Below are 18,118 nucleotides of genomic sequence, written 5' to 3'. Positions count from 1 at the left end.
GCACACCCCACACTGGGGATTGAGCCTGCAACCTGGGCATGTGCCCTTGGCCGGAATTGAACCTGCTACCCTTCAGTCTGCAGGCCTGACACTCTGTCCACTGAGCCAAACCAGCTAGGGCTGTATAGGCCCTTTTTATCTCTTCATCTGGAAGATTATGTTAGCCACCTAACTAACCTCTCCAGTTTAGGCATCTCCAGTTTCCTCATACTGTTAAATTTACTTTTGAAGAACGCTAGTTTGATCATGTGACTCACCTACCTAACGTTTTGAACAGCTCCACATTGCTTCTGGATGAAGTGCAAATTCAAGTTTAATACATCAGATAGATACCCTAATTGGAGTTTCTCTAGCTTAACAAACTTGGGAGGTCTGGGGTGAGGATAAGAAGAGTTGACTGGGCTCTTCTTCCCACCTGTTTTTTGCCATGTTAGCTTTTGAGACACTCCACCGAACACTTGTTTGATCTCATTCTGTTAATGTGCTATATTGCATTGATTGATTTTCATATGTTGAACCATCCTTGCATTTCAGGATTATGTCCCACTTGGTCCTGGTGTACAATCCTTTTAATGTGTTACTGAATTCAGGTTGCTAGTATTTTGATGAGGATTTCTGCATCAATATTCACCAGGGATATTGGTCCTAGTTTTCTTATATTCTCTTTTGTCTGGTATTAGAGTAATGCTGGCCTCATAAAATGAGTTTGGGAGTATTTGCTCCTCTTCAGTTTTTTGGTAAGTGTTTGAGGAGTATTGATGTTAATTCTTTTTTATATGGTTGGTAGAATTCTCCAGTGAAGTCCATTTGGTCCTGGGCATTTTGTTGTTGGGAAATTTTGATTACTGATTCAATTTTCTTACGAGTTATAGGTCTATTTAGATTTTCTCTTTCTACTCGACCAGTCTAGATAGATGGTGTGTTTCTAGGAATTTACCCTTTTCTTCTAAGTTATCCAATTTGTTGATATGAAATCATTCATAGTGTTCTCTTATGGTCCTTTTTATTTCTGTGAAATAGGTGATAATATCCCCTCTTTCATTTTTGAGTCTTCTCTCTTTTATTTTAGTTAATCTAACTAACATTTTGTCAATTTTGTTGATATTTCTAACAAACCAACTCAGTTTATGTTGATTTTTTTCTACTGTGTTTTTGTTATCTATTTTTTTTTAATTTCTGCTCTAATCTTCATTATTTCCTTCTTTCTGTTAGCTTAGGATTTAGTTTGTTCTTTTCTAGTTCCTTAAGGTGTAAAGTTAGGTTGTTGATTTGAGACCTTTTATAACTATAAACTCTTTTAGCACTGTTTTCACCAAATCTCATAAGTTTTGGTATGTTGAGTTTTTGTTTTTATTTCCTCAAGATATTTTCTAAATTCTCTTATGATTTTTTCTTTGACCCATATGTTGTTTATGGCCGGCATGGCTCAGGTGTTGAGCGTAGACCTATGAACCAGGAGGTCATACATACATATATATATATGTATTTTAAAAAGAGTATGTTGTTTAATTTCTACATATAATTGGATGCTTGTTTACTAGTAAAATTCTGTTCCATCCAAATCTAGCTACCTAATTTTCGCAGAACCTCTGTGCCTTTGCACGTACTATTCTGTCTTTCTGGAAAGCCTACTTCTTTCTGGTCATTCCTCTGATGAGCATAACTCAGATATCACATCCTTTATGTTCCCATAGTCCTCAGTGCATACCTCTGTTTATCGTCTTGTTTTGAGATGACTTGGTTGTCTATTGTTGGGACCCTCGGCTCCTCAAGAATAGGCTTCTTGTATCTTATTCAGATACAAGGAGCTGGGGATTGCAACCCCAGATCCTAGTATACTACCCAGAGCACAACCAACGAATGTTTGTTTAATTGAATGATTCTTTGTATTTTTATCTGCACTGGCAAATTAATTTGTTTATGTGATTACTTTTCTCTTGTTTTTAGGAGGTGTCCCTGCTCATATGTTTGGCATGACAAAGTTTGGGGATAACATTGAGGATGAGTGGTTTATTGTTTATATAGTAAAGCAGATTACAAAGGAATTTCCAGAATTGGTGGCAAGGTATTATAGTTACTTTATTCTTGTAAACGATGACATTTTTATCCATTTAGTAAATTTTTTTCTGTGGTCTGGTAGAAATTTTACAGATTTGGGATGATTTTTAAAATGACTTCTGTGTTTTCTTTCTTTCCTTTTGTGACTTCCTTTGCTCGAGGAAGAATGAAAGTACCAATGGAGAGTTCACCTTCCAAAATATTTCAAACAAAACCCACTTGTTTTAGGCTTTCTTTTCTGTTTTTAATTCTCATGAAACAACTAATACACATGCTAAACAAAATTTAAACAATACAAAGGGTGTACTGCTTTGATTTCTCAGAAGTAATCTTCATAGGATTTCTTATAGAACTTTAAAAAATAATTCCATATACACATACACATCCCACATATTTCACATACATCTTTACCATGTCTTTGTCTATTAGACCTTAGCTAAACATTTGTTTGAGAAATTATATGTGTAAGAAATTCAAAGAGATATCAGTGAACAATTGTGTAGATAGCAAAGTAAATTCTAATTCAGTTTTAAAAAATGGGAACTGATAGTTCTCTGTAATGACCGAGTTGTACCAGCAGAGGGCGTTTCACCCACTTACCACTTGTCCTAGTTTCTTACCTCTCAAATTCTGATCTTTTTCTATCCACCCAAACTCTTCCCCAGCAGAACGAAAAGAAAAACGACAAATTTGAAAAATTCATATAATATAGAAATTTCAAACATACATAAAAGTAGGAAAAATGAATTCCTGTGTACCCGTCACACAGCTTCAAAAATTATTAACTCATGGTTGTTCTAGCTATACCCTTCTCCTACTTCCATATCACATAAGATTATTTTAAAGCAAATCTCCAATGCTATGCCAATTGGTCTTTAAATACTTAAGGAAGTAAGTCTAAGCGATACAAACTGTTATTTTAAACACTACTGCCCTGGCTGGTATGGCTAAGTTGATTGGAGTGTCTTCCTATGCACCGAAAGGTGATGGGTTCAGTGCTTGTGGGAGGCAACCGGTAATGCTTCTCCCTCTCTTTCTCCCTTCCTTGCTCTCTAAAATCAATGAAAAACATGTCCTGGAGTGAGGATTTTTTAAAAAATCAAATAAATAAATAAATAAATAAATAAAAATAAACACTACTGTTACCCCACCTACAAATAATTAGCAATAATTTCTTAATAAATGATAGAATTTTAAATGAACAAATAAAATATATTAGTTTCTGTCTTTACAAGTATAATAAGGAGGGGGCAATGCCTTTTTAAAAAAATGTTTTTATTGATTTCAGAGAGAGGAAGGGAGAGAAAGAGAGAGAGAGAAACATCAATCTGCTGCCTCCTGCACAGCCTCTACTGGGGATCCAGCCTGCAACCCAGGCATGTGCTCTGACCAGGAATCAAACTGGTGACCTCCATGTCATGGGAGAGGACGCTCAACCAACTCAGCCACACCGCGGGGCAGGGGGCAATACCTTTTATGTGCAGATTCTGATATTTACATATAGATAGTTCATATCTAAACACCAGGCCTATAAAAGCTCTTTAAATTGTCGATGTTTCTAACTCTCTATCTCTCTCCCTTCCTCTCTGTAAAAAATCAATAAAATATATTTTTTAAAAAAATAAATAAAATAAAATAAAAGTTATACAAATGAGGCAAAATAAAATTATCTTTCAAGGCCCAAATAATACCTCTTCTATAAAGAATTAACTAATCTTGGCTATATGTGTGTTGTTTTTTTTTTAAAACCCTATGGTACTTTGTATATTTTTTCATACTTTTGTCTACTGTTATTTATTTGTATACTTATTTTCTCTCCAACTCCCCCATACAATCTTATAGTCTTTTTCAGTGAAGCATTCCATATTTAAAAAAACAAATTTAATATCTTAAACATTTGCTTAAACAATAGCAATCTACACACTGTACATACCTAGCTATTTACTAAGATGAATGAAAAAGTATATTAGAATAAACAAGTATATTAATCAAAAAATCTGTATAATTGCTGGCAAATATGTGCTTTATGAATGCAAAAGTGGAACTTTTTTTGCATTAGGATTGAAGACAATGATGGTGAATTCTTGTTAATAGAAGCTGCTGACTACCTCCCTAAATGGTTGGATCCTGATAATAGTGCCAATAGGGTAAGTGTACACAAACGTGGAAAACTTAGGGAGATAAAATCATGTTGCAGTGCCCCGTATGAAAACTAAAATGTAATATTTTGCAGGTGTTTTTCTACCATGGGGAATTGTGCATTATTCCTGCACCGAGGAAACCTGGAGCAGTATCCTGGTTACCGACTACACCCCCAACAATCCCACAAGCACTGAGTATAATCTCAACACACCCAGAAGAAATTTTGGCTTCAGAATCTATACAAGCTGCCGTGAATAGGCGTATCAGAGAGTAAAAAAAAATAACGTTTTCATTGCTAGTCGAGGAGCCTTATGCTTTAGGGCAGTTCAGGTCTTTCATTGAATGTAGAATTTCACCTAGATTAATACTAATTTTCATTCTGTCTTCATCCTTCATGAAATTGACTACCAAATTATACTTAAACTAGAGGCTCAGTGCACAAAATTTGTGCACGGATAGGGTCCCTAGGCCTGGCCGGTGATCAGGGCTGATCGTAAGGTGATTGGGGTGGGGGGTCCCTGCTGGCACCAGCCATGGCTGCCCCGGGGCCTGTGGGCTGGGGGCAGCTCCTGCATTGAGTGTCTGTTCCCTGGTTGTCAGTGTGCATTCTTCTGCTGGTCGTTCCACCGTTCAGTCAATTTGCATATTAGACTTTTATTAAATAGGATAATTTAAAATCAAGAAATAATATATCTTTTAATTCCCATTTAAAAGTGTTATAATCCAGTCTGAATATTTTTACATTACTTACCTTAGAAAGTAGTGTTTATATCCATAGATTAAATTCTGACGCTTTAGAAATAAAAACGTAAAGGAGCCAAAGTGCTCAGGTTTTTTCAGTGGTTCTGGGGCTATTTGTGGAATTCTTTCACCTGTGTGGCACACTTTAGCTTCTAGTCAGAAGAGAAAGCCTAGGTCTAATGACATAGTAATTTATTCAGCTTTTAGTACTTATTAAATAGTTAGCACCACCAAGTCTTAACAATATTAAAAATTTCTTTTAGCCCTGGCCAGTGTGGGTCAGTTGGTTGGACATCATCCTGTGTACCCATAGGTTGCCAGTTCTATTCTCAGTCAGGGCATATGCCCTTGTGGGCTCAGTCCCCAGTAGAGGGTATGCAGGGGGCAGCTGATTGATGTTTCTCTCTCCCTCTTCCTTCCTCTCTCTAAAAATCAATTTTAAAATATTTAAAAATAAATCTCTTACCTTTGTTTCAGTATATTTTGAACCATTTTTAGAAGAATATTTGATTTTGTCCTTGTTCTAAAGTATAATAGAGTAAAAACAAGTAAAAAAAAAGTATAGTAGAGTTTTTGTTTTGTTTTTATTGACCCACCTTAGTCCTTTTTTTAAATATTCAATTTCCTCCCAACTTTTCTCTTTTCCTCTCTTCTTTCCTGCAGTTTTCAGTATATACAGTATTTTTATCTTTAACTCTTTTGTCACTCTTTATATCTCACAGTTGATGAACCAAGATAAGATGTTAAGAGAGAAGTAAATGGTATAAAAATTCTAGATATTTACATATTATAAAGTAAAAGTAATTATGTTACTTGTCACAGATACCCAGAAAAAATTCAAGCCTCCCTCCATCGAGCTCACTGCTTCCTTCCAGCTGGCATTGTGGCCGTGCTAAAGCAGCGCCCCCGACTGGTGGCCGCAGGAGTCCAGGCCTTTTACCTGCGGGACCCCATTGACCTGCGGGCCTGTCGTATTTTCAAGACATTCTTGCCTGAAACACGAATAATGACATCCGTAAGATATCACCCTTGATCATTTCGTTTGTCTCACTGGAGAGTTGAATGTTATTTTAATTGTTCACTTGAAAAAAATGGAAATATTCTGTTTCCTCATTATAAGTTAATATGCTTTTATTCCCTTTTTTCTTTCCTCCCATCCAGTGAAAGATTTAAAGAGACCTGACTCTCTATTTTTTTTTTAAATATATTTTATTGATTTTTCACAGAGAGAGGAAGGGAGAGAGATAGAGAGTCAGAAACATCGATGAGAGAGAAACATCGATCAGCTGCCTCCTGCACATCTCCCACTGGGGATGTGCCCGCAGCCCAGGTACATGCCCTTGACCGGAATCAAACCTGGGACCCTTCAGTCTGCAAGCTGACGCTCTATCCACTGAGCCAAACCGGTCTCGGCCTGACTCTCTATTTTATATCCCAATGTTTCCTAGCTATTTTGGGTCATATTGTCATAACATAAAACATTTCATTTCTTGCCTGGCCAGTGTGGTTCAGTGGTGTTGACCTATGAACCAGGAAGTCACAGTTTGATTCCTGGTCAGGGCATATGCCTGGGTTGCAGGCTCAATCCCCAGTGGGGCTGTGCAGGAGGCAGCCGATCAGTGATTCTCATAATTGATGTTTCTCTCTCCCTCTCCCTACCCCTCTGAAATCAATAAAAATATATTTTTTAAAAAACAAAACAAAAAAGTTTTTGTTTCTTTTAGAGAATTGAGAATTATTTTTTAGCTCTGGCTGGTGTGGATCAGTTGGTGGGAGTGTCATCCCATGCACCAAAAGGTGGCAGGTTCGATTCCCAGTCAGGGCACATACCCAGGTTTCAGGTTCTATCCCCAGTCAGGGTGTGTAAGGGAGGCAACTGATTGATACTAATTAGATGTTTCCCTCTAAAAAATTCAGTTAGCCTGGCCGGTGTCGCTCAGTGGTTGAGTATTAACCTATGAATCAGGAGGTCATGGTTGGATTCCTGGTCAGGGCACATGCGGTTGCGGGCTCCATCCTTGGTAGGGGGCATGCAGGAAGCAGCGATCAATGATTCTCTCTCATCGTTGATGTTTCTATTTATCTTTCCCTCTCCCTTCCTCTCTGAAATCAATAAAAATATATTTTTTAAAAATCATTTTAAAAAAGTTATTTTTATCTTCTACCCATCAAAATTGCCATATTGATGTAACTAATAAGAATTTCATTAGTGATGACTAAAAAGCAGACAGTGCAGGTACCTTTTACGGCATGTGAATTATATCTCAATAAAGCTACTGCTATGAAATATTGGCAGTGAATAGGTGGGGTCTTTGCATTTCATATGAATTTGAAGCTCATAAGTGAAGCTACTGTTATTAACTATGAAATAATATTCAAATTTTAATTTTAAGAAAAAACTTATGTCTTTTTGTGTCTCAATGTCTAGGTCACCTTCACCAAATGTCTGTATGCACAGTTGATGCAGCAAAGGTTTATGCCAGACCGGCGAAGTGGATTCAAACTGCCTCCCCCATCTCATCCCCAGTACCGAGCCCATGAACTGGGCATGAAGCTGGTAAAGTTGAACAGGAAAATTTTATTTTCTTCCTGTGAATGTAAGGGCTCTTCAGAGAAAAGCATGTAAAGTTTAGAACTATATCCTATTTATGCAAAAATGTGGTAAAACATGGCATTTCAAATAAGGAAAAATGGATTACTCAGTAAATGATGATAGGACTACTGTGAAGCCGTCTGAATATTAAAGTTGATTCCCTCACACCTATACCAAAGTAAATTCTAATTGGACCAAATATTTAAATGAAAAAATTTGAAATTTTGATAATCTGTGTAGGAAAGGCTTTCTAAGCATGACTTGAAATCATAAGCTAGAAAAGACTGATAAATTTGATTGTATAAAAAGTAAACATTTCTGTGTGTGAAAAAACACCCATATATAAAGTCAAAAGAAAGTAAACACGGAGAAAATAGTGTATTTTCAATTTAAATGACAAAGTTGATTTCTCTAATATATATAGTGTTCCTACAAGTTAATATGAAAAAAATACAAATCAATTAATAAAAAATTTTCAGAAACATAAAAAGATAGTCCAGAGAATAGGAAATACTACAGATTTTTAATCTAAACATGAAACATGTTGACCCTTGCTCATATGATAAAATAAATGCCAATTAAACATACAAAGTAGTATTTTCACCATTTGATTGGCAAGTATCAAAGAGTTTGGTAATAGATACTGGATTAGTAAAACTATATAGAGAAAGAGATAGTACTATCAAACATTGATGGGTATATAAATTGATTCAGTGTTTTGGAACAAAATTTGTCAGTATCCTTCAACATTTAAAATGCACAAACCCTTCTGCTCAGCATCTTCACTTCTGGAAATCTCTCCTCCGTATACTTTACATGTGCACAGAGACATCGAGGATACTCATGAGAACATTGTAGTAGCAAAGACTGAGAACTACCTGCATGTTTATTAGTAGGGAAACAGATAAATTGTGGTCTATGAAATGAGATGAGTAAATTCATGTGTGCTCATAGAAAATGATCTCCAAGGCATGTGACAAAAGGAAAAAGCAGGTTTAGAGCAGTGTGTATGTTACCCTTGAGTGACAAAAGGGATGGAGCAGGAGGATGTGCATACACAGCTACACCCTGTCCGCTTGAGTGCATGGATTACTTCTGAGGTGATGTGCAACAAATTGGTCACAGCCGTTTCCTCTGCAGTGACCAGGGAAGCTCCCTGGTGGAATTATTTTGCCATGTGCATTTATATTTTTTAATGAAAGGATTCTTAAAATGAAGTGACTTTTCTCCCTTTAATGTCTGAGACCATGATCAATTCATTGATAATTTCTGTTTGACGAGAAGCCTGCAAGCCTTTTTTTAAGCAAACAAATGAATTTAAATTCTAGTTTAATCATCAGCAAGAAAAGAAATCTCTTTGAAGAGAACAATCTTGTTTTGTATTACTTACTTCTCCATAATTTTTAGTAATCTACGGAGATTGAGAAACTTGGAAATAGAGTCGGATTTTCATAAATTTCAAAAAGTGTTATAAATGTCCATATGTTCTTGTGTCCAGTCAACCTAATTCTGGGGTGTGTCTAAAGGGAAAGAAAGTAACCTGATAATAAAAATATTGTCTGTTCCATCTAGGCTCACGGGTTTGAGATTCTGTGCTCCAAATGTCGCCCACATTTTTCTGACTCCAAGAAATCCCCTGTGACTTCCTCACCACTCTGGGCTGGCTTCCTGGACAGTCTGAAAAAGAACGATTACTTTAAGGTAGGACTTGGCAATGCATTTTTAAATTGTACTGTTCACGGAAAATCAAGCCAGTGATTCAAAGCCCTATGGTCCAAGTTTAATATGGAACATAATTATAGGAGCTAGAATTTAAAGGAACTATTCTAATTCAGTGGTAATGATGGGGTGTCCATGAATCATTGCCAGTATTAGAAAAATTAATAACATTTCTCTAAAGTGATAAAAATTATTTGTATCTAATGAACGATTGTCACAAATCTGTAAAGCAAACATGAAGACACAAAATAGCAAAATTAGCAAAGATAGGGATTTAAAAAATTACAAAAAACCAACTAGTAAATTTATTTTAACATATTCACTCTCACAGTAGTAAATGTATGCATGTGAGCACAGTAATAAAGACTGTTTTCATGTAGGTAAAAAAGGATATGAGTGGTATTCAGTGTTGTTGAGAGTATAGTGAAATTAATACTCCTACACATTGCTGGTAACATTGTAAATTAATATATAGAACCTTAGCTACAAAGTAATTTAGTAGTGTGTCCCAAGAGCTAAAGAAAGATTCAAACCCAGAGCCTTCACTTTGAACAGTGTATTTTAAGGAAACATCAAAGCAATAGAAAAGTCCATACAAATATGATTATAAAGATTGTGTACCAATATGGAAAAGTACTTATAGTATATATCTATATTTTTAAATTTTTATTGATTTCAGAGAGGAAGGACAAAGGAGAGAGAGATAGAAACATCAGTGATGAGAGAATCATTGATCAGCTGCCTCTTGCACACCCCACACTGAGGATCGAGCCTGCAACTCAGAAATCGAACCATGACCTCCTGGTTCTTAGGTCAACGCTCAACCACTGTGCCACACCAGCCGGGCTATCGTATATTTTTAATGAGTATAAAATATTAAGTATGAATGCCACTATAAGCATGTATGTGAAAAATCATAGTTAAGGTGGGATTATACTGTTATTTTGGTTCTATTTGTACTTTATCTTATAAATTACTGGTTAATCAATGATTTCTTAATAGTTAATTAATAGAAAACGGTAGAAAACCTTCCAAATTGGAAAGAGACCCTTAACAGTGAAAATGACTAGGAACCATTACCTCTAACCTAGTCCCTTATTTGAAGAAACCAGAGCCCAAACAGGTACATTAATGACGAGACAGGGACTCGGACTCGGGCCTATGATTCCTGAGCAGTAGATTATGTTCTGCCTCCCGGAAAGTTGCTGGTAAGCAGGTCATTTCAGCCAGTTAACTGCCACGCATCCAAAACGGAAACCATCTCCACACACCACGATATTTTGAGTTTAATTTAAAAAATCAATTTGCAATGAATATTATAAGAATAAATATATTACAGTTTGGTTGTTCTTGAATATTTTCAGCTGAAAATTCTCAAGAAAAATGATTTTAAAGTTGGCCAGGGCTGCCACTTAGGGAAAACATTTTTTTTAATAGACGCACGTGGCATGGGGAAGGTCCGCTGCTTGCGTCTACAGACGCTTATGGCGCACAATGGGTTAATGACACTATGTAAATAATGTTCTGATAGGTTGTTATCTTTTAGGGACTGATAGAAGGTTCTGCACAGTACCTGGAGAGACTAGAAATGGCAAAGAACTACTTCCAACTCTCAGTAAACCGGCCAGAAAGGTGAGTGTGTCACTACTTAATCATGGCAGCAGAAAGGTAACTGCCAGAAGTTAACAAGTTACTTATCCTTAAGAATAGTTGCAGAAGTTGGAGTTTACATATTTAGATAGTTAATGGCAAGGATCATGATGACTGAAGGGGTTGGGGCTGGGGGAGAGGAGGTGCTGTGCATTTGATCCTTGGCACTGATTGCTATTACCTTCATCATCGGATAATAGCTAACATGTATTCAGTACTTACAAAGCATAGGCCACTTTAAACTCGTTTAATCCCCCTCACAACCCTATGAAATAAGTATGATTGTTATTGTTTTCTATTGGCAGCTGAGAAGCTGAGGCCAAGAGAGATTAAGTAATTGACCAAGGGTCACACAGAGCTAATAAGTGACAGAGCTAAGACTCACACTCAGACAATTTGGTATCCAGCCATGTGCTTAATTAATTCCTGTGGGAGTTCTGGGCTGTGGTTAGCTATTTTAGGAAGGTCTAAAACACAGGATGAATCCCTGACTGGTTTGGCTCAGTGGATAGAGCGCTGGCCCGCGGACTGAAGGGTCCCGGGTTCGATTCTGATCAAGGGCATGTACCTTGGTTGCGGGCTCTATCCCCAGTAGGGGGCATGAGGAGGCAGCTGATTGGTGTTTCTCATTGATGTTTCTGACTCTCTGTCCTCTCCCTGCCTCTCTGTAAAAAATCAATGAAAATATATTCTTTCTTTTTTTTTTAACGTATTCTTAAAAAATAAAACAGAGGATGAAGCAGGCAGCTTCCAAATCAAAGCTCAACATTTTTACTATTGGCAAAAAATTGCAATAGCTTAAATTTAATAGCTTAAACGTCTAAAATTTCAGTTATGTTGCAGGAGAGACCTTCATTCCCTCAACCAGATAATTTCTAAACAGTTTAAAACCAACCTCACATCCCCTTCCAGACCTATTCTTGAATTTCCAATTTTTTGAATAACTGAAATTTCTTAAATAGTTGAGTTAATATCATAGACTACCTCCCACTGTCTTTTTAAAAAAAATTTTTTTATTGATTTCAGAGACAGGAAAGGAGAGAGAGAGAGAGAGAGAGAGAGAGAGAGAGAGAGAGAGAGAGAGACAGACAGACATCAGTGATGAGAGAGAACCATCAGTCGGCTGCCTCCTGCACGCCACCTACTGGGGAGTGAGCCGGCAACCCAAGCATGTGCCCTGACCAGGAACCGAACTGTGACCTCCCATTCATGGGTTGACGCTCAACCACTGAGCCACACTGGTCGGGCCCCACTGTCTTTTAATAGGACTCCCATTCTCCTATCACCCACATCTCTGGGCTGTCCTTGAATCTGAGACCCCAGAGCCTCTTAAATATCTTGTGTCTTATATTCCTCTTTCTTACTGCCCAGCTACACTAATTATTTATTCCTTGAGCTATGACAATATCTATGTGTTTCTCAATTTCTAGTTACTTTCTCTGTCACTTCAACTATTAGAGCCAGGAAAATCTGTTTGAAATAAATCTCTCCTAAAAAAGTATTTGAGATTGTGATAGTGAAAAATTACACACAATCTAAGTGTCTATCAATAATAGACACATGAATTACAATGTCTTTATTTAGAGATTAGCTAAATACACATAAGTCTAATTCAGGATTTCACAGTCTCAGCACTATTTCCATTTTGGACCTGATAATTCTTCCTTGTGGGCGACTCTCCTGTGCCTCATAGGATGTCTAGCAGCATCCCCAGCCTCTACCCAGTAAATGCCAATCGGATTCCCTCCACCCCCAGTTGTGGCAACCGAAAGTGTCACCACACATTGTCAAATGTCCCCTGGGGGACAAAATTGTCCCCTGTTGAAAACCACATATATATTCATTTATTCAACAAATAAATTTGGGTATCTCCTATGTACTAGAGTAACTAGACCCTATTCCGGACACTGGGGAATCCAATAAACCCGAAGTCTGCCTGCCCTTATAGAGCTTACATACTAGCGTAGGAGAAAGATGGTTAACCACTACATGGTATTAGATGGCGATAGTGCTTTGAAGAAAAAGCTGTCTATGGGAGAGAGAAATGGGCTGCTATTTTAGCTAGGTTGGTTAAGGAGGCCCTTCCAACGAGAAGAGACCTGAGCGAAGTGAGGGAATGAGGCATACAGGTCTTTGTGGGAATAATGTTCCCGGTAAAGAGAACAAACAGCAAATGCAACATAGAAATACCCCCACAAACACACACAGGGGCCCAGAATGACACTTGTTAGAGCAGAGAGTGGATTGGAACTGGTGGTGCTGGTCATCACAGGAAACATTAGCTGTATATATGTTTTTAACAGATAAAAGCATGGCTCTGTGCACTGAAAGGTTGCAAGTTCGAGTCCCGGTCAGGGCACATACCCATATTGCAGGTTTGCTCCCCAGTTGGAGTGTGCACAGGAGGCAGCCAATCAATGTTTCTCTTTTCCCCTCTCCCTTCCTCTCTCTCTAAAAATTAATAAAGACATATTTTTAAAAAAATAAAGTACATATACATGTTACTAGTTTGATTTTTTTTAATGTTAAATGTATAAATATAATCATGTATTTAGAAGTTAATATAACAATATTATAATTCTGGGTCGTAGGAATATGGACATTTGTTATATGATCTTTTGTACTAGTTTGTATTCAAATCTCTTAAACTTAAAAGTAAAAATAGCAAAGAAGTCATCATTGATTACCCACTGCTTACTTCATTGTGCCCAAACTTCTTAACCTTTTTAGGCTCACTGTGCTCTCATCTCAGTCCATCCATCTGTTCAGCCTCATCTTCCACACTTAAGCCAAACCAAATGCCACTTGCTCTCTGAACATATTCCTCACTTCTCTGCCTCTATACAAATGCTCTTTTTTTTCTCTTGCCTAAAGCTTCTCTAACCTATCTTACCTGTCAAAATCCTCCCCATTCTTTACGGCCTAACTCAGTTACTTCCATTCTCTTACTTTTAAAAAAAATACATATTTTGTTGATTTTAGAAAGGAAGGGAGAGGGGGAGAGAGAGAGAAACATCAATGATGAGAGAGAATCATTGACTGGCTGCCTCCAGTATGCCCCCTATGGGGATTGAGCCCGCAACCCAGGCATGTGCCCTTGGCCGGAATTGAACCTGGGACCCTTTGGTTCACAGACTGATGCTCTATCCATTCGGCCAAACCAGCACAGTGGTCTGCAAACTGCAGCTCGGCAAACTGTGGCTCGCGAGCCACATGCGGCTCTTTGGCCCTTTGAGTGTAGCTCTTCCACAAAATACCAACTTCTGTGCATGGGCCACGAAGTTTCAATCGCACTGTATGTGAGTGTCCGCATGTGGTATTTTGTGGAAGAGCCGGTATTTTGTGGAAGAGCCGGTATTTTGTGGAAGAGCCGGTATTTTGTGGAAGAGCCGGTATTTTGTGGAAGAGCCACACTCAAGGGGCCAAAGCGCCGCATGTGGCTCGCGAGCCGCGGGTTGCCAACCACGGAGCTAGGGCATCTCTTACTTTTTTTTTTAACTTCTCTGCTTTCATCTCAGTGAATGACTTTCCCTATCATGTGGTATTCCTGTATGATTTTATATTTTATCATTTATTATGATTATTTGTAAATTTTTTCCTCCCCTAGTCATATTTACCTAATATGGAGTAGGGACAATATTTTTATCACCAATGTGATTTAGCAAGGCATGCAAATATTTATCAAATGAAGGCAAGTTCATTATATAACTTGATTTGTTCCTTTCTGAATAGTTCAGACAGGGTTCTATGAATTTATATAACAAGCCACATCACCGTCATAAAATAGCTCACTCATATAAACAATCTCAGTGCATATTTCCTCATCAGTATTTAGTAGGAGGAGCACGAAACAGCGTCAGAAGGCTTTCAGCGGTCGCAAACCTTTTGGACCTCACAGACCACCAGTGGTCCGCAGACTGCTGAAATGACTTCCCAAAAGTTGTAGAAATCACTGGACTTTGATTTTCTCATCTTTAAAAGAGGATAGTAATTAGAGGACTGAATAAGAAAATGTATTTTTTAAGTGCTAGTCTAACATATAATACCTGTTTTACTTTTTGTTCATACTTCCCTCTGGGTTTTCTTTCCTCATATATAATATAAATACAGATTGAAAAAGGTATTATACTAGATCAGCGGCTTCATAATGATCTTCGATGGAGCTTATAGAGACAGAGGGAAGACAGAGTAGGTAGGTCTCTGAGTCTCCAGCCTCCATTTCAATCAAAGCAAGACCTTTTTCCAGCTTTATTGACAAAATTGTGAGATCTTTGAAACATACATTGTGGTAATTTAATATATGTATACATTATGAAAGGATTCCCCCAACCAGTTATTTAACACATGTATCACCTCAATTATTTATTTATTTGGTGAAAAAATTTAAGTTCTGTTTTTTTAGCAGATTTTAATTACATAATACAGTTCTATCAACTGTAGTCATGTTTTATATTAGCTCCTAAGCCAATAGTCATCTTCTAGCTAAAAGTTTACCCTCTTACCAGCTCCTTCCTATTTGCCTTATCCACTTTTCTTTTCTTTTTTTTTAAAATATATATTTTATTGATTTTTCACAGAGAGGAAGGGAGAGGGATAGAGAGTTAGAAACATCGATGAGAGAGAAACATCCATCAGCTGCCTCCTGCACACCCCCCACCGGGATGTGCCTGCAACCAAGGTACATGTCCCCGGCCCAAATCGAACCTGGGACCCTTCAGTCTGCAGGCCGACGCTCTGTCCACTGAGCCAAACCGGTTTCGGCCTCATCCACTTTTCTACTCTGTGTTCCTATGAGTTGGACTTTGTTTTTTAGATTCCATATATAGGTGATACCATGCAGTATTTGCATTTCTTTATCCAGCTTATTCCATTAGCATAATGCCCTCAAGTTCCATCATGTTGTAATATATACACGATTTAAATAATCATAAATTCCCATGGGTTCAATCTGAAAAGATGAATCCATGGGAATTAATAATTATTAAAGATTGACCCATTGGAATGAATAACTATTCAGTGTGTATACATTTTTTGGGGACACCCTATGTATGTACCACATCTTCTTTATCCAGTCATCTATTGATGGACATTTAGGTTGTTTCCATATCTTGGCTACTATGAATAATGTAGCAATGAACATGGGAGTGCAGGCATATTTTCAATATTTTGTTTTCATTTCCTTTGAATAAATACCAGAAGTGGAATTGCTGGTTCATGTGGGAGCTCTGTTTTTAATTTTCGAGGTGTCTCCGTACTGTATCCTGTAGTGGCTACCAATTTACGTTCCCACTAAATGTGCACAGGGTTCCCTCTTCTCCACATTCTTGCCAGCACTTGTTACGTCTTGTCTTTTTGATAAGCCATGCTAAAAGTTATGCGGTAATATCTTACTGTGGTTTTAATTTCCAGGTAGCATGATTCCCCTGACTTTGTTCTTCTTCCTCAAGATTGCAGTGGCTATTTGGGTTCCTTTATGGTTCCACATAAATTTTTGGAATATTTTTTCTAGTTATGTGAAATACACTTGTTAGGAATCGTGTTGAATTTATAGATTGCTTTGGATAGTATGAACATTTTAATGATGTTAATTCTTCCTCTTCATGAACACATATTTGTTCCACTTATTTGTATCTTCTTCAGTTTCTTTCTTCAGTGTCTTATAATTTTCCAAGTGTAGGTCTTTTACATTCTTTGTTAAATTATACCTAAGTCTTTTCTCTTTTTTTGATGTAATTGTAAATGGGATTGTTCTCTTGGTTTCCCTTTCTGATACTTCATTATTGTTGAATAAAAATGCAACTGATCTCTAGATATTTATTTAGTATCCTGCTACTTTACTGAATTCATTGATCAATTCTAGTAGTTTTTTTGTGGAATATTTAGGTTTCTCTATAATCATGTCATCTGCAAATAATGACAGTTTTATTTCTTTCTACCTTTGCCCATTTTTTATTTTTTTAAATTTATCTTTATTGTTGAAAGTGTTACAGATGTCCCCCATTCCCCTCACTTTTAAAATTGGATTGTTTGGGGTGTTTTTTTTCACTTTTGAGTTGTATGAATTCTGTATATATCTTGGATGTTAACCCCTTATCATATATATGTTTTACAAGCATTTTCTCCCACTTAGCAGGTTGCCTTTTTATTTTGTTGATGGTTTTATTTGCTGTATAAAGCAGTTTTTCTTTGAGCTTTTTTATATTTTAGAGTTCTTGGTAAATTTTATTTGAGAAAAGGAGGTCTGTATCTTTTTTGTTAATCCTCACTGGAAGATATTTTTCCATTGACTTTTAGAGAGAGTGGAAGAGAGAGGGAAAGACAGAGAGAAACATCGATGTGTGAGAGAAACACATCTATTGGTTGCCTCCTGCATGTGCCTGATCAGGGCTCTGGACAGGGAGGAGCCTGCAACCAACGTACATGCCCTTGATCGGAATCGAGCCTGGAACCTTTTGGTCTGCCAGCCGATGCTCTATCCATTGAGCAACACTGGCTAGGGTGGGGTCTGTATTTTAAAAGCAAATTAGACTAGGTAATTCCTTGCAACTTTAAAATGCCATGTTTTTGTGATTATTATTCTGAGCGAGTGCTCTTATAAAAAAATACTTTTTTCTTATAGCTCTGTTGGTATGAGCCCAGGTGAAGAAATCTTAACCTTATTACAGACATTACCATTTGATATCGAAGAGCTTAAGAAAGAAGAAGCTAATCTTCCCCCAGAAGATGGTAAGTGAAGGGCCAGGAGAGAGCAGATGGGTTAGAAAAAATTAAAACATTCCACTAAGTCTCAGAGAGTCCTTCCCCGAGAGAAGCTTTTGTGTGAATGTGGTATGGCAGCATCACGCTTTCTCCTTTCAGATGACCAGTGGTTAGATCTCTCACCAGATCAGCTGGACCAGCTCCTGCAAGAAGCCGCTGGCAAAAAAGACCCAGAGCCCATTTCCAAGGAGACGGAGCACTACGACTTAACCCAAGTCTCAAAGAGCATGAAAGCTTTCATATCCAAAGTCTCCACCCACAAAGGAGCAGAGCTGCCTCGGTAATTTGTGTTGAAGTATATACCTATAATCGTAACCAGGATGTTGAAGTCATCCAGCACTGCCAAGTGCACACTTTTTTTTTTAAGTAAATGGTTTGTAATGCTTTGTTTCCCTGTTTTGGTATCTAGTAGCATAACTTACTTATCTGGAGTCAGGTTTCTAGTGATCTTATCCT

At 37.4% G+C, this 18,118-nt stretch overlaps 1 protein-coding gene across 1 annotated transcript in view; it reads left to right on the top strand.

The window, feature by feature from the left end:
- Positions 1-1,951: 1,951 nt before the first annotated feature.
- The window catches only part of ECD (ecdysoneless cell cycle regulator), a 22,548-nt gene continuing 6,381 nt past the window's right edge, over positions 1,952-18,118 (top strand). The window contains exons 1-9 of the mRNA XM_015562145.1: positions 1,952-2,065; positions 4,118-4,205; positions 4,292-4,470; positions 5,764-5,956; positions 7,370-7,498; positions 9,107-9,235; positions 10,800-10,885; positions 17,523-17,629; positions 17,762-17,942. Of these exons, the coding sequence (XP_015417631.1) occupies positions 1,965-2,065; positions 4,118-4,205; positions 4,292-4,470; positions 5,764-5,956; positions 7,370-7,498; positions 9,107-9,235; positions 10,800-10,885; positions 17,523-17,629; positions 17,762-17,942 (1,193 nt within the window). The 5' untranslated portion in view covers positions 1,952-1,964. The remainder of the gene's footprint in view (positions 2,066-4,117; positions 4,206-4,291; positions 4,471-5,763; positions 5,957-7,369; positions 7,499-9,106; positions 9,236-10,799; positions 10,886-17,522; positions 17,630-17,761; positions 17,943-18,118) is intronic.

This window comes from Myotis davidii, unplaced genomic scaffold (genome assembly GCF_000327345.1).
Source record: "Myotis davidii unplaced genomic scaffold, ASM32734v1 scaffold134, whole genome shotgun sequence".
Lineage (NCBI taxonomy): Eukaryota > Metazoa > Chordata > Mammalia > Chiroptera > Vespertilionidae > Myotis > Myotis davidii.
Note: the sequence above shows the minus strand (reverse complement) of the source record. Positions and strands in the feature narration are given on the sequence as shown.